This window comes from Megascapheus bottae, chromosome 3 (genome assembly GCF_031878675.1).
Source record: "Megascapheus bottae isolate mThoBot1 chromosome 3, mThoBot2.hap1, whole genome shotgun sequence".
Taxonomy (NCBI): domain Eukaryota; kingdom Metazoa; phylum Chordata; class Mammalia; order Rodentia; family Geomyidae; genus Megascapheus; species Megascapheus bottae.
The window spans coordinates 58,421,418-58,443,654 of NC_143511.1; the positions used below are offsets into that span (position 1 = coordinate 58,421,418).

At 40.9% G+C, this 22,237-nt stretch overlaps 1 protein-coding gene across 5 annotated transcripts in view; it reads left to right on the plus strand.

Annotated features, from left to right (window-relative positions):
• Positions 1-19,035, plus strand: part of Nfx1 (nuclear transcription factor, X-box binding 1) — a 47,364-nt gene extending 28,329 nt beyond the window's left edge. For 3 of the 5 annotated variants that reach the window (XM_090330111.1, XM_090330113.1, XM_090330109.1), the window contains 13 exons: positions 197-279; positions 1,708-1,816; positions 4,296-4,415; positions 5,210-5,289; positions 7,906-8,136; positions 8,321-8,394; positions 9,976-10,077; positions 10,927-10,968; positions 13,230-13,328; positions 13,862-13,928; positions 15,242-15,387; positions 16,106-16,210; positions 18,534-19,035. In XM_090330111.1, the coding sequence (XP_090186237.1) occupies positions 197-279; positions 1,708-1,816; positions 4,296-4,415; positions 5,210-5,289; positions 7,906-8,136; positions 8,321-8,394; positions 9,976-10,077; positions 10,927-10,968; positions 13,230-13,328; positions 13,862-13,928; positions 15,242-15,387; positions 16,106-16,210; positions 18,534-18,606 (1,331 nt within the window). In that variant the 3' untranslated portion in view covers positions 18,607-19,035. The remainder of the gene's footprint in view (positions 1-196; positions 280-1,707; positions 1,817-4,295; positions 4,416-5,209; positions 5,290-7,905; positions 8,137-8,320; positions 8,395-9,975; positions 10,078-10,926; positions 10,969-13,229; positions 13,329-13,861; positions 13,929-15,241; positions 15,388-16,105; positions 16,211-18,533) is intronic. The other 2 variants (XM_090330112.1, XM_090330110.1) reach the window with 1 other exon arrangement.
• Positions 19,036-22,237: the final 3,202 nt, after the last annotated feature.

Genomic DNA, 22,237 nt, shown 5'->3' on the forward strand with positions numbered 1-22,237 from the left:
AGCTTCATGCAGAATAGGCAAGCACTTTACTCTAAGGCATATTCCCAATCCCCCAATAAAGTTGTAATATGCATTTTCATCATATTTTTGTATTTACATTATTTTTTTCAGCCTGTAGTCATTCATGTGTGTTGAATGAATGTTTACATCCTTTGCATGTTTGTTTTCTTTTTCTTTTTTTTTTAATTGGCCACAGCAGATGCTACATTTATGTGTGACAAGCGGTGTAACAAGAAGCGGTTATGTGGACGGCATAAATGTAACGAGATATGCTGTGTGGTAAGTGGACTTACCAATATACAACCTGAATCATTCCATTCATCCAAAAGCCTTTGCCATTTGAAATGTGGCCCAGATTTAGAAATCAGTGGAAAGGACCTTAATGATCAGAGTAATCTCATTATCCTCAGCAGAAATAAGGAGACTTAGCCTTTTTTTTTTAGACTGAGTCTTTTTTTTTTTTTGCCAGTTCTGGGGCTTGAACTCAGGGCCTGAGCACTGTCCTTGGGCTTTCTCAAGGCCAGAGCTCTACTACTTGAGCCACAGAACCTCTTCTGGCTTTTTTCTATGTATATGGTACCAAAGAATGGAAACCAGGTCTTTGTGCATGCTAGGCAAGCACTCTACCACTAGGCCAAACTCCTGGCCCCTTTTTTTTTTTTTTTTTTTTTTGAGATTGAGTCTTTTTAGGCCTCAGGTAAGTCAGGACAATAACATCTAGGCGCAATATGGAAGAAGAGAAAGAGGAAAGACCCCAAAGCCCAAGAACTCTATATGAGCATTCCACCTGCTGCAAATAAGTTGTGTGTTATCCAACAAAAACCTGGACTTAGCAACTGGAGCTTTGGGCTTCATATACTTGATGGACAAAATTACAGTGGCATTTTCTAAAGGGACAGGATTCACTTATTTGAGTTACTGCAATAAAACTATCAAGAAGCACATCCTGACTGTTGATAATGTTTTCTTGTGTTGCTTATACATACGTCTATATAAAAATTATATTTGGGTTGGGAGCATAGCCTAGTGGTAGAATGTTCGCCTAGCATGCATAAAGCCCTGGGTTCAATTCCTTAGTACCACATACCCAGGAAAGGCCAGAAGTGGTACTGTGGCTCAAATGGCAGAGCACTAGCCTTGAGTAAAAAAGTGTCCAAGGACAGTGCCCAGGCCCTGAGTTCAAGCTCCAGGACTGGCAAAAAAAAAAATGTATATGTTTATGTGTATATGATAGGATAACATATATATATATATAACCAAATATGCATATATCTACAGATAAGACAGCACAATAGCAATATTTAATTAATGCATATTTATATATGCATTAATTTTTAGTTTCTATATTGACAAGGTGAAGAGTGGTAAAATTATGTTATATATGGAGATTGTTAAATCAGTGTTTGAGGGCCTAAAGATACTTATTATCAAATATGTTTGATAATAATTTCAAACGTGCACAAAAGCAAAGAGACTAATGTAATAAGTCCCATATACACAACATTTAGCCTCAGAAGTGACCAACTCATGTTTATCTTTTCTCTTCCATATCTCTACCTAGTCGCTTTTCCTGTTATTTTGAATCTGTTCTCTAACATCATTCTATCCATAAATGTGTTGAACTTTGTTTTTATGGAGAAAAAATTATCTATATATACATATGTAGATATGTATTCTATTTGAATGAATAGAAATTTCTTCTTGTAGGATAAAGAGCACAAGTGTCCTTTGATTTGTGGGAGAAAACTCCGTTGTGGCCTTCATAGATGTGAAGAACCTTGTCACAGAGGGAACTGCCAGACATGTTGGCAAGCCAGTGAGTATCATCACTCTCTAATTCCTCCTCCTCCTCTTCCTCTTCCTTTTTCATCTTTTCTTTCTACTAGGAATTGAACCTCATGCTTGATAGGACAAGAGGTCTACTACTTGAGTTATGTCCCCAACCCCACTGTACATTTTTACAAAAGTTTTCTAAGCCTCATGTAATAACACACTTATATAATCCCAACACTAAGGAGGCAGAGTCAAGAAGATTGTGGGTTTGAGGCCTATCTGACCAACAGATTGGCCTGCCTGTCCCAAATCCTACCTACCCTACCCCACTTCCCCCCCACAAAAAACACAAGTTTTCTAGAAATTGAAGCATATTGTATTTTGAAGGATTAATTTGCTAAGGTTGATTTGGATTGCTGAACTAAGTATTTAAAATAGATTGAGACTTGGAGGTATAAACCTTTAATTCCAGCATTTGGACGGCAAAAGGAACAATGAGGAATTCAAAGCTAGCTGAGCTACATAGTAGGACCCTGTCTCAAACAAGCAGAAATCACCCCCTTTCCTATGCCCTTTTAAGGCTGTAAAACTCTTGTTTGGATCTTGTCTGGAGTCACAGCTAAATTTTAAAAAAATAAATAAATAAAGGTTAGTGTACAAAACTTAAGATATGGACCAGGAGTTTGGCCTAGTGGTAGAGTGCTTGCCTAGCATGCACAAAGACTGGGTTCACTTCCTCAGTACCACACACATAGAAAATGCTGGAAGTGGTGCTGTGGCTCCAAAGGGTAGAGCTCTAGCCTTGAGCCCTGAGTTCAAGCTAGGACTGGAAAAAAAAAATAATAATAAGATATGTGCAGTAAACTTGAGAAAAAGCTTAATTTATTAATGGGATCCTTCTATGGTACCTATCTTTAATATATTCATTACATGTTAACATAAATCATATTTTTTAAAGCTATTAAAAAATAATGAATGTCTGGATTCCCCTCTGCCTTCAATCTGTTGCAGTATAGTTGAGACGTATGATAAAATCCAGCCTCATACAGATATTTGGAAAATAGGGGGAAATTTTAGACCTTTTCAAATAATTGTGAGTTGGGCTGGGAGTTTGGCCTAATGGTAGAGTGCTTGCCTAGCATGCACAAAGACCCAGGTTCGATTCCTCGGTACATACATAGAAAAAAGGCGGAAGTAGTGCTGAGGCTCAAGTGGTAGGGCTCAAGTGCTTAGGCCCTGAGCTCAAGCCCAGGACTGGCAAAATAATAATAATAATAATGATGATGATGATTGTGAGTACTCTTTGATGCTACACAAAACTCTATTTTAGAAAGTACAAGTCAGTGTTCACTTTCTCATTGCAATACATTGATCTTTCTTATACTTTCTTTGGGAGGAGGAACATGGGGAGGCTGGTCCTGGGGCTTAAACTTTGGGGGCATTGTTCTTGAACCTTTGTGTTAGTACTCAGGTTGGTGCTTTACAATATGAAATACAGCTCCGTGTGTGTGTGTGTGTGTGTGTGTGTGTGTGTGTGTGTGTGTGTGTAGTGAATTGAAGATGAGTCTCACAGAGCTACTTGGGAGGCTAAGATCTGAGGATCATGGCTCAAAGCCAGTCCAGGCACTAAAGTTTGTGAGACTCTTTATCTCCAATTAACCACCAGAAAATTAGAAGTAGCTCTGTGGCTCAAGAGGTAGGGAGGTAACCTTGAGCTGAAGAGCTCAAGGACAGCACCCAGGCCCAGAATTCAAGTCTCACTACCAACACACACACATACACACACACACACACACACGCACGCGCGCACACACATACACACACACACACACACACCAAAAACAAATCATAGTCTTTTCTGCCTGTCTGGCTTTGAACTATGATCATTAGATCTTCGCCTCCTGAGTAGCTATGATTACAGGTGTGAGCCAAAGGCAGCCAAGCCAACCTGTTTTATACTTCGAATGAATTTTTTTACTCATGCATGATTTTTGGTTACATTTGGCTTTTTTTTTTTTTTTTGCCAGCCCTGGGGCTAGAACTCAGGGCCTGGACACTGTCCTTGGACACTTTTGCTCAAGGCTAGTGCTCTGCCACTTAAGCCACAGTGCCACATCTGGCTTTTTCTGAGTATGTAGTATCACAGAATCGAACCTAGGGCTTTGTGCATGCTAGGCCAGCACTCTGCCTCTAGTCTATGCTCCTGGCGCAGGTTTTGAAACAGTCTTGTTCTGTGATCCAGATTGGCCTGACACCTGCAATTGTACTGCCCCAGCCTCCCGAGTGCTGGATTACAAATATGTTGCACATCTTTCATGCCTATTTGGACAACAGTGTACATTATTCATTTGGAAAATAAACGTTGACTGTGTTGTGTAGATCTTTAAAGTGTTAACAGATTTTTTTAATTGTAATTCTCAAATTCACTTCAAATACACACCTATCTGTGCATATTAACATATGTATGTTCCAAACTCATGAATTCTTCTGTTTCATCTACTTATTGTTTTTTGTTTCACCAGGTTTTGATGAGTTAACTTGCCACTGTGGTGCATCAGTCATCTATCCTCCAGTTCCCTGTGGAACTAAGCCCCCTGAGTGCACCCAGACCTGTGCCAGAATTCATGAATGTGACCATCCAGGTGAGTCCCACCTCAGCCTCCACACCTCACAGCCTGTTCAAGATGTTTCCATTTAACTGCTATGAGGTCATGCTGGGAAAACTGGCCTTCTTCCTTTGTCTCCAAGTAGCTGTGATTACAGGTATGCATCCCTATGCTTGGCTGTAGAAGCATTTTAGAATAAGTGGCAGATACCTGATTATTATTGAGCAGATACAGCATAAGGAAGGCCAAAATGATTGATGTTATGAAATGGACAGACCAAGTGAACATCTGCAGGAGATGGTGTGAAAGCTGCCTCATGCACACCTAGGATTTGGCATGTCCCTTTTCATCTCATTTTGGACTTCTTATTCCACTTGTGCTCATTCTTCACTACTTTTACTTTCCTATGATCATTTAGAAAAAGTATTCTGAGGCTGGAAGTTTAGCCTAATGGTAGAGTACTTTCCTCTCATGCACGCAGAGACTCAGGTTCAATTCCTCAGTACCACATACATAGAAAAAGGCCAGAAATGGTGCTGTGCCTCAAGTGGCAGAGCACTAGGCTTGAGAAAACCCAAGGACAGTGTTCAGGCCAGAGTTAAGCCCCAGACTACCCCCCCAAAAAAAATTTCAGCTCCAGAATTCCTTTCTTTATTTTTTTTATTTAGGTTTTTGTAATACTCTGGGCCTTGCTATTGCTAAACAAGTTATCCCTCTAGTTTCAAGCTCCACAATTTGAACATTCGTATCATACATCATTTTAATGTTTCATATAGTTTATGTGGCTTTACTTGGAGATTATTCCTAATGTGACCTTTCTCTTCCTGCAGTGTATCACTCTTGTCATAGTGAGGAAAAGTGTCCCCCTTGTACTTTCCTGACTCAGAAGTGGTGCATGGGCAAACATGAGGTAAGTTTTCTCTCTGAGCTGTTCTTTATCCCAGCTTCTACAAGAGTTGTTAGTCTCATTATTTCTCAAAATAAACATATTCTTAAGAATCACATAAAAGGGGCCAGGAGTTTGGCCTAGTGGTTAAAGTGCTTGCCTAGCATGCATGAAAACCCGGGTTCGATTCCTCGGTACCACATACATAGAAAAAAGTCGGAAGTGGTGCTGAGGCTCAAATGGTAGAGCTCTATCCTTGAGAAAGTCCAAGGACAGTGCTCAGGCCCTGAGCTCAAGCCCAGGACTGGCAAAAAAAAAAAAGAATCACATAAAAATGTTTATACAATAAAATAGCCTTTTTTTTTTTTTTCCCAGTTCAGGGGCTTGAACTCAGGGCCTCAACACTGTCCTTGGGCTTTCTCAAGGCTAGAGCTCTATCACTTGAGATTTGAGCCACAGTACCAATTTTTTTTTTTTTTTTTTTTGGCAGTCCTGTGCTTGAGCTCAAGGCCTGAACACTGTCCTTGGGTCTTTGTGCATGCTAGGCAAGCACTCTACCACTAGGCCAAACTCCCAGCCCCAGAATAGTCTTTTTAAATGTAACCATCTGTGGAGTGTTTTTGTTTGTTTTTAACAAAAGCATCCATCTGTACAGTCTTGTAGCCACCATCACAGTCAAGATATGCAAGAGTTTATGTTTAAATATTCCTTCATGCTCTTTAGAGTCACTGTCACCACCTCTAGGCCCTAGCAACCACAGGAGATAGAATTTCGTGAACTTTTTCTTCCAGTTGGTTTTGATATTTGATCGTCCTGATCTCTGCCTCTTTAGTAGCTGAGGTTTGTAGGCATGTACCATCACTTGGCATGCTTCTATTTTTGCTTCATGCTTCTTGTAGCCTCATAGGCAACAACATCATTTCTTCATTTTTACTTTAAGTTCAGCCTGTCATCTCCAAATACCTGTGATCCCAGCTACTTAGGAGGCTAAGATAGAAGATTGTTGAGGCCAACTCTGAACAAAACAAAACAAAACAAAAAAAACAACAAGACTTTATCTGTCTTAGTTTCTTAACAATATCACCCAAAAGGGATAGGCCAGAATATTCTTTATTTTTTAAGTGTTATTATTTTATTTATATATTACAAAAGCAAAGTTTCATTCACAATATGAACTACATACCATAGTAATTTTAGCAAAACTGCTTTCTGGACCCCTAAAGAATAAAGTGTATTTTATAACCATAATGCAAGATTTATGCATTGCATACAAAATATGTTCTTTACTTAAAGTACATATAAATGAAAAAAATTTTAGAAAGGATATACCCTCTAATACTAATGAAAAAGTCTTTAGCAGGGAATTTAATTTTTTAATAACATTTAATTTTTAATAACAGAATATTCTTATATGTATGTATGTATATGGTTACAATTCTGAGAACAGAACAAGAAGACTGGAAAAAAGTCTCTTGGGTACATTGGGATGCTTGAACGCTTTTTTTTTTTTTCCCCTTTAGGACGGATATGGTTTTTCATTTATGATTTGTTTGTTTGCCTTTGTTTTTTATTTTTACTGGTCTTGTTCTTGAACTAGGTTCTGTCCCTGAGCTTCTCTATACTCGAGTAGTGTTGTACTGCTTGAGCCACAACTCCACTTCCATTTATGTGGTACTAAGGAATAGAACCCAGGGCTTCATGCATACTAGGCAAGTACTCTACCACTAAGCTACATTCCCAGCCCTCACTTATCTTTGATAATGAACCTTGTATACCCTGCTGAGTCTTCAGATTTTCCTTTTTTGTTTTTGTGGAGCATCTAGGTGCTTGTGTTCCTAGGAAATTTACATGAAGGTTGCATACAATGGCTTTTGCCTCTTGGCTTCTTGGGGTCTCCTTTGCCCATGTCTAGTCACTTTTTCTTAGCAAAGCAGACTCTCAGGGTGGCTATCCAGCTCCCTTGCCCTAGCACCGCCCTTGTGAAACTCCATGTGTTCCAGTGGCTGTGAGTGGAAATGAGGCACGGCTTCCTCACTGTCCACTCAAAACATCTCTTTCCCGTTAGCTTAGCTCCTACATTGGCTACTACTAACTTACTGAGACAGTTGAAGAATTTGTAAGTATTCCTAGTTATGTGGTTTCCTTTCTTGTTGCTTACCTCAGAAAATTTGCCTTGGGGGGCCAGGAATGTAGCCTAGTGGTAGAGTGCTTGCCTAGCATGCATGAAGCCCTGAGTTTGATTCCTTGGTACCACATAACATAGAGCGCTAGCCTTGAGGAAAGCCCAAGGACAGTGTCCAGGCCCTGAGTCCAAGTCCTGAGACTGGCAAAAATAAAGAAAATTTGTCTGAGGTCACATGTGGTTGCTACCCAGATCTTTCTTTATTATAAAAGCATTATTGCAACACAAACAGAAGGCGAAATCAAGAAAATGATCCCGTTTGCAATAGCCTCCAAAAGAATAAAATACTTAGGAATTAACTTAACCAAAAATGTAAAGGAATTATTTAATGAAAATTATAAAAGCCTAATGAAAGAAATTAAAGGGGATACCAGAAAATGGAGGCCCAGAGTCCAAACTCCATGACCCACAAGGAAAAGAAAAAGGAATGAGAATTTCACTACTTCCTTCTCTCCTAGTTACGAAGCAACATTCCTTGTCACCTGGTTGATATCTCTTGCGGATTACCCTGCAATGCCACACTACCATGTGGGATGCACAAGTGCCAGAGACTTTGTCACAAAGGAGAATGTCTACTGGATGAGACCTGTAAGCAGTCCTGCACCATCCCCAGAGCTAACTGTGGCCACCCATGTATGGCATCCTGCCACCCCAGCTTACCCTGCCCTGTGACTGCTTGTAAATCCAAGGTTTGTATTCTAAGCCGTGCCGCACTTATAGATCAATTACCATGTTACCAGTTTGTACATGTGGTCACTTTCTTCTCTCAAAAAAGGACACTCACTGACTCTATTCTCTGCTGTGGTTTGAGAAGCTTGTTGATTCTTATGGTTCCCATACGCTAACAGTAACTCCAGGCAAATCATATTTCAGGTAGAGCTACAGTGTGAATGTGGACGAAGAAAAGAGATGATGATTTGCTCTGAAGCATCCAGTACTTATCAAAGGTTAGTGCTACTGAACGTTTTTTTTTAGGCAATATTTGATTTCATGCTTTTTTTTTTTTTTTTTTTTTTCTTTCTGGCCCTGGGGCTTGAACTCAGGGTCTGAGCCCTGTCCTGGGGCTTTTCTCAAGGCTAGCACTCTACCACTTGAGCCACAGCACCACTTCCAGCTTTTTCTATGTACGTGGTACCAAGGAATCGAACTCGAATCTTTGTGCATGCTACGCAAGCACCCTACAACTAGGCCATGCTCCTGGCCCTTGATTTCATGCTTTATGACAAGAATTTTTTTTCTGGACGTTGGTGACTCATGCCTATAATGCTGGGTACTCAGGAAGCTAAAAATCTGAGGATTGTAGTTTGAAGCCATCCTAGGTAGATATCTACAATTAACCAGCAAAAGCCCAAAATGCAGTTGTGGCTCAAGTGGTAGAACACCAATCTTGAGCAAAAATGTTGAGTGAGCTTACAAGGCCCTGAATTCAAGCTCAGGTACAGACATGCACACACATATACACCCACAGAAATTATGATAACTAGGGAATGTTAATAGCTTGTAAGTCTAGATGAAGAAAGTTAGTGTATATACAATCTCTTTTTTGTTGTTGTTGTTTTTTTGTTTTTTGTTTTTTATGGGTCATGGGGCTAGAACTCTGGGCTGTCCCTGAGCTCTTCAGCTCAAGGCTACCACCCTACCCTTGAGCTACAGCCCCATTTCCTGTTTTTTGGAGGTTAATTAGAGATGAATCTCATGTTCTTTAGTGCTCGGACTAGCTTTGAACATTGATCCTTAGATCTCAGCCTCCTGTGTACCTAGGATTACAGGCTTGAGACCTTGCGCCAGGCTATATATATACATTCTTGTCCAGTCAACTTTCTTGTTCCTTTTTTTAAATTTTAGTTTCTGATGCTAAGAGATCAAATGCATAGGCTAGCACTCTACCCACAGTACTTGATCCCCAGCACTAGAAAGTTTTAAATAAATTTTTAAAAGTTGAATTTTTTCATGTTGAAAGGAAAGGTGCTTCCTTAAAGTTGTTTTCTTCCCTGGCTTTAATTTGAGGAATATTTTTTTTATTTTTCTTCCTCTTTTTTCCCCTTTCATTCCACTCCACCTCCTCCTCTTATTATAGAATGAAATAAGAAAAGAAGATATCCTGAATTCTCTTTCCCAGCACAGACTTCTAATTGTTCTTGGAATCTTGTGGTCATACAGAGATCAACATATCTGAGTGAAGGGATTAGGGAAAGGCTTGTTGTTTGTATCTCTGATTATATGTAGAGGTGTGCCTTGGATGTAGGATCTTAAGCTTGAAGAGACATCAGGCTATTTAAATACCTAGGATGATGGCCTTTGACCTGGATGTTCAAGGAGGTACTGAGAAATTATTACCTCTTCACTTCCTATGTAGCTGCTTGAAATGTAATTGAGGACATATGCCATACATGTGGAGGTAGCTGGTAATAGGCTTGTCAGACCATACAAATTTTCCTTTGATAGTTTGGATTAGAAAGTGGTCTTCTACATCCCTTCCCTGGAATGGTTCTTGTGAAAGTACAATGTCTCTTACTTTTTTGTTTCAGAATAGCTGCTATCTCTATGGCCTCTAAAATAACAGACATGCAGCTTGGAGATTCAGTGGAGATCAGCAAGTTAATTACCAAGAAGGAAGTTCAACAAGCCAGGTAAATTTGCATTTTGGGGGGTGGGGGGATGGGTGAGTGGTAGGGCTTGAACTCTGGGCCTGGACACTGTCCCTGAGCTCTTTAACTCAAGGCTATTGCTCTACAACTTGAGCCACAGTGCCACTTCCAGTTTTCTGGTGGTTAATTAGAGATAAGAGTCTCACAAAGTCTTTTGCCTGGGCTGGCTTTGAACTGTAATCCTCAGATCTCAGCCTCCTGAGTATCTAGGATTACAGACCGGTGCCCAGCTAAGTCAGGTAAATTTGAGAGTGTATTAATATAACTTCTTTCTCCAGTGAGATTTAATTTGTAGAGAGTAGAACATTTACCTCAGTTTCCCACAGTGGTGCCTCATATATAAAGCAAATCTTCACCACACTTGCATGTTGAGGCCACACATACTCTAACCTGACATACTCAGGACATAGCTAAGACCAGAGGACATTATACAGGCCTTATTCAGATAGTTGGCAGGAATGTGTGCAACCTAACATGCAAGAAAACAGAACCAGAGTAATAACTGTACCTAGAAGGGGGAGGGACACTGTAGAATATTTGTGAAGCACTTTAGACACTGAGGATCCAGGGAACATCCTGAAGCCCACCAACTAAACTTCATGTATTCCTGTGTACTACCAGTCAGCCCTGGTTTAGGGACTGAAGGAGTAATGAGATTTGTGGGATAGAAGGTGCTAGAAACCTAGAAGGTAGTGGCTTCTGTGGCTGGCCTGAAGGAAAGTCCTTTGAAAGGAGTCTGTTGTGTTTTCAGGTGGTCTACCTAAGATTTTCTTGCTGGATAGGAGCTATAGAGCCTGTGTCTTGACTTTTTTTTTCCATTTGCTTTTCAAGGCTAGAATGTGATGAGGAGTGTTCAGCCTTGGAAAGGAAAAAGTAAGTACTTTCAACAGCTTGTTATCGACTTCTCCTTGAGTCCAGTGTAATTACCGGGAGGGAGTAATCTTAGTCATTTAATGCTATCAGATAGCAACTGTAATGTGATCACCAAGAACTGAATTGTCTAAGAATAAACCACTCAAATAACTTCAGTGTGCTTCAGAAACATAAGCTTTGTGGTTTAGAGTGTAATATAAACATCACATGCCACAGCATGCTGTGCCTATTTAGTGACTAACCAACTTAAAAAATGTCTGACTTATTTATTGAAGTATAATATGTAAGTGTACAGATCAGTGGATAAGCAAAAAAATACAGTGGTGGAAACAGCACCAGGGTTTTAAAAAAATAGAAAATTACTAAATTCCACCAAATTGTAATATCTCTCGTGCGTGTGCACGTCTGTGCATGCACATTGGTCCTAGTACTTGAACTCAGGGCCTGGGCACTGTCACTGAGCTTTTTTGCTCAAGGCTAATAGACCATGCCACTTGAGCCAAAGTTCTTTTTTTTTTTTTTTTTTTTGCCAGTCCTGGGCTTGAGCTCAGGGCCTAAGCACTGTCCTTGGACTTTCTCAAGGCTAGTGCTCTACCACTTGAGCCTCAGCTCCACTTCCGGCTTTTTTCTATGTATGTGGTACCAAGGAATCGAACCCGGGTCTTCATGCATGCTAGGCAAGCACTTTAACCACTAGGCCAAACTCCCAGCCCCTTGAGCCAAAGTTCTACTTCTGGCTTTTTAGTGGGTAATTGGAAATAAAAGTCTCACAGATTTTACTGCCCTGGCTGGCTTCAAATCATGATCCTCAGATCTCAGCTTCCTGAATAGTAAAGATACCAGTAGATGGCTTAAATAACATAGTCTGTTTCATGACATGTGTGACCCTCACTATTGTTCCATGCAGCAGTACCTTACTCATTTTCACTTCTACATGATATTTTGCTGCATTAATATATTGAACTAGTCTTACCATTTATGGACATGTGTATTATAAATAATACTGTTAAGAACTTTCTTTTCTTTTCTTTTCTTTTCTTTTCTTTCTTTCTTTCTTTCTTTCTTTCTTTCTTTCTTTCTTTCTTTCTTTCTTTCTTTCTTTCTTTCTTTCTTTCTTGCTAGTCCTGGGGTTTGAACTCAGGGCCTGGGCACTGTCCTTGAACTTTCTCAAGGCTAGTGCACTACTGCTTGAGCCTCTTTTCTATGTACCAATGAATTGAACCTCAGGATTTTGTGCTTGCTAAGCAAGCACTCCACCAATAGGCCATACTCCTAGCCCTTTTTGTCTTTTTAACTTTAACCATTTTCCTGGGTTTATAGTAGAACATGTAGGCCTATTTTGAATGTCTGAATGTGTAGAAGGTGATGGGATACCTGGTGGTACTGTCCATATTTCCCTTGGCTAGATTCTCACGACAGCTTTTAGCGAATACTATCAAACTTCCTGCCCCTTTAGAACCATTAGTTACAGTGCAATTAGTTACAAAATTTGAACCTGAGAAAAGTTCTTGCTGTTCTGAAATACATTAAAGTGCTCCAAAATGTGAGACTACCTTTCTGTAGTTGAGAAACAGTATTGAGCTGTCTTTAAAGCTCAAAAGTCAAATCGGGGATTGTAAATAGAGATTCCCTCCTTGAACACTTGTATGTTAAACTTGTCATTTAAAATATGATGTAAAAATCAACGTTAATAAATTCTTTAAAAAAAATAAACAAAACAAAAAAAGTCAAATCGTCTGCATTTCAATCTACTTTCACAAAATTCATAACCTTGACTTAGTCATATTTTCTTTTTAAGAATCTGTCATTGGTGGTGATAATAATTTCTACTTTCCACAGCTATTACAAGGATTGATATGAGTACCTCAGGTTTGCCTGCCCAGGCTGGCTTTGATCCATGATCGTCAGATTTCAGCCTCCTGAGTAGCTAGGATTAAGAGCTATTGGTACCTGACTTACTTATCTTGCTCTTGATTTAAACCTCTGAGAAAGTGATCATGGAAACCCAGCCTTCTCTTGCCCTAAACAATCCAAGTCTCCAGTAGTCAGCTCACTTAAATCCAAATAGATCTATCTTATGTATTTCTTCAGTGAAGACTGTACTACATTTATCCCAAATTGTTCTTTCTTTAGTAATCTAGTTTACTGAAATGAGACAATACATAAAGAACTTAGGACTTCATAACTGTTTTATTTTCCTGCACAGTAGAAAATAATTTCCCTCCTTTCCTTGTATTTACATACTTCTCTCTCACTTCTAGGAGATTGGCAGAGGCATTTGATATCAGTGATGATTCTGATCCTTTTAATGTACGATCTTCAGGCTCAAAATTCAGTGATAGTTTGAAAGATGATGCCAGGTATGTAACTTTTAAATAGTGATTTATTACAGTGTTTAGTATAAACTAGGATATGCTCCTTTTGGGATTAAGTCAGATAAGCCAATTTACTTACTATAATAAATTACATGTTGTTTCATAAAGCCCATCTCTAGTTTCTCAAAGCTGATCTCTCAAAAGAACTGAATTTAGGGTTGAGATTATGGTAGGATTATGAGCCTGCCAAGAGCTGGACCAGGCTGAAGTAAAGGATCTCTGGGTCACATTCCACCTCCCTATACCCAGGTCTCATAATCACATATTCTTCACTTGGGACAATAACTCTTATTCTTCTGTTTCCTGGTCCTCTGGTGACTGTTTTTCCTTCCTTCTTCTTTTGTCATATTTGATTTTTCTTTTTCTGTTTCATGACTCAGTTATCTTACAATTCTAATCCTTACTGTTTTCCTGCCAATATTGTTTTTTGTCTGTACTTCATAGGCAGAGGGTGGATAGAAGGGGTTCCCAAAAGGGCTGGAACAGATGGAATTAACTATGATGGTTTCTCATTTCAGGAAGGACTTAAAGTTTGTCAGTGACGTTGAGAAGGAAATGGAAACCCTTGTGGAGGCTGTGAATAAGGTTGAAAAACAAAAATCCAAATAGATATTCTCCAGGGTCAACCTAATTTAAAAAAAAAAAAATCATGTCCCTGAAACACATTCAGGCTAGTTATAGGAAAAAGCCACAGCTTCCTTTCCAAAAATCCATGTGAGAAGAGAACACACTCTTCCTTTGTTACCTCAAAGACAGGACATAACAGCTGGAGGAGGATGACTATGACCATTGCTGAAGAACAGTGGAGATAAGATTGCTTAAAGAAAGTGAGGCCCATGTCATGGAGCCAGTCTTGAGTGCAAGGAAGTAGACGTAACTGAAAAGTCTTGATTTAGTTAGAAGCAGCCAGCACAACATTGGTTCCCTCTATGATCAGTGAGACTGAAAGATGGCTGCTTTAGCTCCCTGTCCAGATCCTTCTCATTGTTTTCCTCACTCTCTTCCCATTCACTACCTTCCCCCTTCTTTTTTTTTTTTTTGCCAGTCCTGGGCTTGGGCTCAGGGCCTGAGCACTGTCCCTGGATTTTCTCAAGGATAGAGCTCTACCACTTGAGCCACAGCACCACTTCTTGTTTTTTTCTATGTATGTGGTACCGAGGAATCGAACTGAGGTCTTCGTGCATGCTAGGCAAGCACTCTACCACTAGGCCAAACTCTTCCCCCTTCTTGTTACCACTTTCCTGCAGAAGAAAATGGAATATATGCTCCACTCCTAATTACAGCTGGAGCATGTCTGTCACATACTTCCGTTTTGGTTTCTGTTGATGTTTGTACCAGTGTAGGGCCTCATCAGCCTGAGCACTGTCCTTGAACTTCTTTGCTCAAGACTAGCACTACTACTTGAACCACAGCTCCATTTATGGCTTTTTTGGGAGTAGTTGATTAGAGATAAAAGTCTCAGGGACTTCTTGCCTAAGGTGGCTTCAAACCAAGATCCTCAGATCTCAGCCTCCTCAGTAGTTAGGATTATAGGCGTGAGCAACCAGTGCCTACCTCATATTTGTATTTTTAGGTTTTCAGCTTATTTTGTCATTTCATGGGGATCATTTACTCCCCAGCTTTCTCAAAAGAATAATTAACCTAGCTACAAAAGTCTCAATTCCCTTACCTTTTAGTCCCAAACCTTTTCCCTCTGCTCATGAAAGCATAGAAGTATATCAGCTCCCATCCTCCCAAATCTCTCTGGGATTACATGGCAGGTAGGAAAGTACTATATAATATGAACCTCTAAAATTCAGTCACTTCTAGTTGGCCATACTGTTCTATGATCAGCATAGTTGTGTTTTCTGTTTTCAGAATGATGTTACCAATCAGTCATTTATCTTCCCTCAATACAGGGAAAGAACAGTAGGAAAAGCCACTGCTTCCCTCCCATGAACAGAGATCACCGTCGGATCATACATGACCTGGCCCAAGTTTATGGCCTAGAGAGTGTGAGCTATGATAATGAACCAAAGCGCAACGTCGTGATCACCGCCATCAGGTGGGTTGATCTCACTGTCCCAAGAGGAGCTCCTTAGCATAGCCGACTGAACCCAAGAGACAGGGTGTGTCAATTTTTGCTTCCCTTGCTTCCTGTCTCTACTGGAAGAATAAAAAGGAAAATCTTATCTAGGACGCCCATTTTACCATGATCTAAAGCCCCTGCCCTATTCCACAGGACAGATATACCTAAGGTCCGCATGCCACATGTCTGCCCTGTTTCATGGCAAATGCCAAAAGGCAACATATCTGGAAGTAGAGGGAACAACCTTGGGAGGCTGAATAGGGTGCCTGCTCATCAAAGCATAGAAGTGTATAAACTCCCTTTCCCTTTTCTGCCCTCCAGGCATAATGAAAGCAAAAAGAATGCTGAGCTCTATCTCTAGGCATTCACTCTGTAAATAATGTTTTGCCATCAGGAGAAACAAGTAGTAGTGTGAGTCAGAAGAGAACAGGAAGAAGCAGGGCTCATTTTCAGAAGTTGAGGTTATCAGAAGAATTTCTAGTGAAGAAAAGTTTAGCGTGGGAGGAAGCAGGCAACACAACAGTCAGTCAGGGGTAAGTAGAAGGGTAAATGCAAGTGACCATGTCTGAGAGAAGAGACAGATTATGTGAGGAATTGCTCAGCAGCATCACAGTGCCCAAGTCAAGTGCTGAGTTCCTAGTCATTTGCCTCTCTGTAGCAATTCTCACTTGAGTATTGTGTTTTCTCTTATCAGAGGGAAGTCAATTTGTCCTCCCACTACACTGACAGGTGTGGTTGAAAGGGAGATGCAGACACGGCCTCCACCACCAATTCCTCATCACAGACATCAGGCAGACAAGTAAGATTTCTTCAGTTACTTTCCTAAGAGACCATCTGGTAATCAGTGCCAACAGGTGAACTGACCTGGGCTACATCAGCCATTGGTGACCTCCTTGGGCTTGGCCTTAGGATGTAACATTAATTAGGGTTAAGTAAGGTGTCGTATGTTTGTTCATTCCAGAGAGTCCTCAAGTTTGATGTTTGTAATTCCAGTTCTACTCCAGGGAAGCCATGTCTGGACATATTTTCCATAGTGTAGATTGTGGTCTTGGGAAGTAGATTCACTCTGTCCCCGAATAAGAACTGGAACATTATGTAATTAACGATAGTCACTGTGGGTATGGAATTTGGCTTAAGGTAAGAGTTGGCAGTGTACAACTGGGCAAAAGAGAACTGGCATTGTAGGGAGTATATGGAGACAATGTTTTGTTTACATCCATATGGTGTGAATGTTTTTATTGTTGTTGTTATTGTTATTTTGATACCAGTCCTGAGGCTTGAACTCAGAACCTGGGCATTGTTCCTGAGCTTTTTCACTCAAGGCTAGCACTCTACCACACGTCACAGTTTCACTTTTATCGTTTGATGGTTAATTGGAGATAAAAATCTCACTGACTTTTTTGCCCAGGCTGACTTTGAACCATGATCCTTAGATCTCAAGACTTCTGAGTAGCTAGAATTACAAGCATGAGCCTCTAGTGCTGGGCTTTAACTCTGGTCCTGGGCACTATCCCCAAGCTTTTCAGCTCAAGGCTACCACTCTCATCACTTTGAGCCACAGTGCCACTTCCAGTTTTCTGGTGGTTAATTGGAAATAAGAGTCTCACAAACTTTTGTGCTTGAACTGCCTTTGAACTGTGATCCTTAGATCTCAGCCTCCTGAGTAGCTAGGATTACAGGCATGAGCTACCTGCACCTGGCCATGCTTGACTTGTATGTAAAATTTTATTGTGGATTTTTACCGGTTCTGGGGCTTGAACTCAGGGCCAGAGCACTGTCCTTGGGCTTTCTCAAGGCTAGAGCTCTGCCACTTGAGCCACAGCACCACTTTTGGCTTTTTCTATGTATGTGGTACCAAGGAGTTGAACCCAAGGCTTTGTGTATGCTATGCAAGCACTCTACCTCTAGGCTAAACTCGCAGCCCCTATTGTCTGTGTACGTATGTGTGCATGTGCGTGTGAGCAAGCTCTGCTACCTGAGCCACAGCACCACTTTTGGCTTTTTCTATGTGTAGTACCAAGGAATTGAACCTAGGTCTTTGTGCATGCTTAGTAAGCACTCTACCACTAGGCTAAACTCCTAGCCCCTTTGTGTGTGTGTGTGTGTGTGTGTGTGTGTGTGTGTGTGTGTGTGTGTTTGAACCTAGGTCTTTGTGCATGCTTGGTAAGCACTCTACCACTAGGCTAAACTCCTAGCCCCTTAGTGTGTGTGTGTGTGTGTGTGTGTGTGTGTGTGTGTGTGTGTGTGTGTGTGTGTGTGTGTGTGTGTGTGTAGGGTGGGGGTGAGAGGAGAGTACAGGATATTAACCTGAACTTCTTTTTGCTTAAGGTTAGAGAATTTGAGCTTCAGTTCCACTTTCAGCTTTTTGGTAGTTTATCAGAGACAAGAGTCTCACAGACTTTTCTGCTAAGCTGGCTTCAAAGACAGAGATCCTCAAATCTCAGCCTCCTAAGTAGCTAGAATTACAGGCATGGGCCACCAGCTCCTGTTAGTATGGATTTTTTTTTTTTTTTTTTTTTGCTATGGGCCCTGAGTATTGTCCAGGCTCTTTTGCTGAAGCCTAGTGCTCTGCCACCTTGAGCGAAAGCTGGTTAATTATAGATAAGAACCTCAGGGACTTTCTCTGCCCAGGGTGGCTTTGAACTACGATCCTCAGATCTCATTCTCCAGAGTAGCTCAGATTAAATGGGTGAACCCTTAGCATCTGTCTTATTATGGATGTTCTTTAGAGTAGAAATAATAGTACCAGTGAAAATGTGTGTCCATCGCTAAATTTCAGCAATAACCATTTGTATTTGCTATTCTGTCTTTTTTTTTTACCAGTCCTAGGGCTTGAACTCAGGGCCTAGGCACTGTCCTTGGGGCTTTCTCAAGGCTAGAGCTGTACCACTTGAACCACAGCATCACTTCTGGCTTTTCCTGTGTCTGTGGTACCAAGGAATCGAACCTGGGTCTTCATGTGTACTAGGCAAGCGCTCTACCACTAGGCCACACTCCCAGCCCCTGCTTTTCTGTCTTATAAAAGTTTCACGAAGTGGTTAATTAAGTCAGTTCTTGACTTTTTGAAGATTTGTGTCTGTTTCTCCCAGAGAAGAAAAGATGGGTCATTCTTTGTTTTTCAGGAATTCTGGGAGCAATCATTTACAGAAGATAATCAAGGAACCAGTAATCGACTACTTCGATGTTCAGGACTGAGAAGAGGAGGATGCACTTAGACGATGATTAGGTGTAGTAGATGGAGACTCTCTTACCAGCAGATTAATCATACTTGTTTCTCAATGCCTGAGAGAATCAGTCTTACACTGATACATCCAAAGCATGAATGTGTCAGAAATCCCCTTGTCCATTTCTATCTGTATAAAGTGTTTCACTCTGGCCAGATCTCTTGATTATATGGTCACTAGGTTTTAGTCATATATTTTAAGAAGCTCCATCACTGTGATTGCTCTGAGGATTGTAGGAATATTGAACTTTATTTGAACAAACCAGAACTTTATCCCTCAAACTGACTTCATAGCACCTTAATTATAGTCTCAGTTATTCCATTTATTCATTCTCCTGAAATTACCTACATCAGATGGACCTCACATGGAATCACATGACATCTTAAATGCTTCCATCTTTTTTGTTTGTTTGTTTTTTGTTTTTTGTTGGTAGTAGGACTTGGACTCAGGGCCTGGGTCCTTCATCTCAAGGGCTCTTCATCTCAAGGCTACCACCCTAACCCTTGAGCCACAGCGCCACTTCCAGTTTTCTAGTGGTTAGTTGGATATAAAGAGTCTCATGGACTTTAGTGCCCAGACTGGCTTTGAACTGCAATCCTCAGATCTCAACCTTCTGAGTAGCTAGGATTACAGGCGTGAGCCACTGTGCCTGGTGTAATTGCTGCCATCTTATGTAAGTCTTCTGCCAAATACCTCTTTCTAGCCCAATTTCTTTTAGTATTTTTTTCATTTTAGAACAGTGTCAGGTTGCTTTATATAATTCCATTTTCCCAAGTCCCTACATCTCTTGATACTACATCACCAGTTTGGCCCTCCCTCATTTGTGGAGGATATAGAGCAAGTTTTTCCTCTACCAGATTCACAGTGAGCCCTAATTCCTCTCTGATAAAGAGTCTTAGAAAAGTGTTCTGTGTTGCTTTTTTCTGGGCCTTCACCAGCCATACTGGCTCCCCTTGTCTCTGATTCTGGATCTCTTGTTTTCTTGTTTATTTGCTTGGTTTTGGTGCTATTGAGGTTTAAACTCGGGATCTTGTTTGTACTTACTCAGTTAGCTTGCTCAACTGCCGTTCAATTACTTGAGCCACACTTCCAGCCCAGTTTTTTATTATTCTGGAGATAGAATATTACAGAATTTTCTTCCCTGGCTGGTTTCTTTTCTTTTCTTTTAATTGTAATGTATAGAGGGGTTACAGTTACAGTCTCCAAATAGTAGGTGCATTACTTCTCACACATTGATACCCCTTCTCATGTTTTTGTCCCCATTTCCCTCCTCCCACCCCCTCCCAATCATCTTGTTTCCCCCATTCCCTTTCCTATTTCAAATAATCAAATAAACATATATACAGTATATCAGGTAACAAAGTCAGGTACAGTAACAATATGAGATTAGCCAAAGGCAACAAAAGAGAAGAGAAATAACATAGTACATTAAGAACAACAATCACACAAGATAATGCTCTTGTTTCTATATCCTGAAGATACTTTCATTTAGCCTCATCCTATATGACTTTATGTATCTAGGTTTTACACTATTGTAATCCTCTGCTAGGAGAGTCCTAGATATGTACTAATTATTACAAATGAGGGAAACCATTGAGCCTATGTTCTTTGTGTCTGGCTTACTTCACTTAATATGATTTTTTTCCAGGTTTTTCCATTTCCTTCCAAATGGGGCGATGTCATTCTTTCTGATGGCAGCATAGAATTCCATTGTGTATAAATACCACATCTTGATCCACTACTGAGGGGCATTTAGGTTGGTTCTGTATCTTCGCTATGGTAAATAGTGCTGCGGTGAACATCATTGTGCTAGTGGCTTTAGTATGTCTTTGTTTTTGGACGTTTGGGTAAATTTCCCTGGCTGGTTTCTTTTTTTTTTTTCCCCTGACTGGTCTTGAACTGTCTTCCCTTGAATCTCAGCCTCCTAAGTAACTAGGACAATGACTGCATTGGGCTGCAATAGGCTGCATTGAACCTCTATTTCAAAGAAGTATGTCCAGAGCTTATGCCAAAACAGTCCACTGAAAGCTAACCTCAGGCTCCTCTGAGACAGGTACATTGATAGCTACATAGCTTTGACCTTTTTGTATTAGTATTTGTCAGTTATGGAGCCAGACTTCTACCAGACTTTTAGCAACTTCCTTCTACTACATAACAAACCTGGAAGCTGAGTGCTATTGGCTTCTATCTGTAATCTCAGGTGTCTGAGATCCAGTGGATCATGATTTAAATCTAACCCAGGCAGAAAGGTCCACAGACTCTATCTCCAGAATAATTAGCAAAAAGCTAGAGGCATGGTAGAACATTGTCAGCTGAGCAAGCTGCTGGAGTTCAAAACTGTCATGGCCAGATTTGAAAACAGACCAAACCAGGGAAAGAAGAATGGGGGGAGTGCCACATTCTGTTGTTCCTATAGACTTAGGTTTGAAGGGTCCTTATGGTGCTGGCCATCTTACTGCTTGTGGAAAATCTGGATATCTTATCTCTTAAGAAGAGCCTGCTTGAATTCCCCCTCTTCTAAAAGGAGAGACACTACTCCTTGCTTTCCTCATCAGTCACCCTCAACCTTCATGCATAGTGGGGAAAGTTCTGCCTCTCAGACTTCACATGATCTTGACACAGATTTCCCCATACCATCCCACATGGCCTTTTAGAGCTCAAGGATCCCCAAGGGTTATGGAAGGGAAACTGACCCCTCCACCTACAAAGACTGAACCCCAAAGGAATAGATCCCTTAGGATCACAGTATGGAATCCAGGATCATTTCCAAACCTGAGTGTCCTGTACCAGCAGGAGCTAAGCCTTTAAGAAAAAGCGATGTTCCCTTGTGACTCATATAGTTCACTTGGAAGACTAGCCCAGTGGCTCAGGCAATCATCAACTCCAGGCTACTTCCATAATGTTGCTCTTGGTATTACACAGACTCTTGGAAAATCTGTATCTGTCTTGCTACTTCCTCTTGCTTATAATAGGCATTGGTTGGGCTGGGAGTTTAGCCTAGTGGTAGAGTGTCTGGCTAGCATGCACGAAGACCCAGGTTGGATTCCTCTGTACCACATACATAGAAAAAAGCCAGAAGTGGTGCTGAGGCTCAAGTGGTAGAGCTCTAGCCTTGAGAAAGTCCAGGGACAGTGCTCAGGCCCTGAGCTCAGACCCAGGACTGGCAAAAGATAAAAAATGGGCATTGGTTCTACATGGGCATGGTTCAAGTTGGGTTCCTGCCTGTGTGCTGCCCTGAGCTATTATGGAGGTAGCAGACAGCATCATAGAAATCGGAGGAGGCTCCCTGAGTCGTATCAGTACTGTGGAGCCTTGAACTCATATCAGGACAGCCTCAGTAACTCTTGGGGGCAGACAAGGACAGGAGTGTCACTGCCCCTTACCTGGTCACCCAATACCAGTGAGGGAGTCAAAAAGCCATCTACTCACTTACCAGGAAAGAACAGGTACTGAGCAGAGCAGAGTGTTCAAATTTTACTCCTCAAGGCCCCAGGAAGCATGAATTATCACCCCCATTTTACCAGTAGAGAAACAGAATGAGAGAAGTCCAGTCACTTGCCTAAAATCACTCAGTGAAGAACAGGGAATCTGAAGTCCCTACT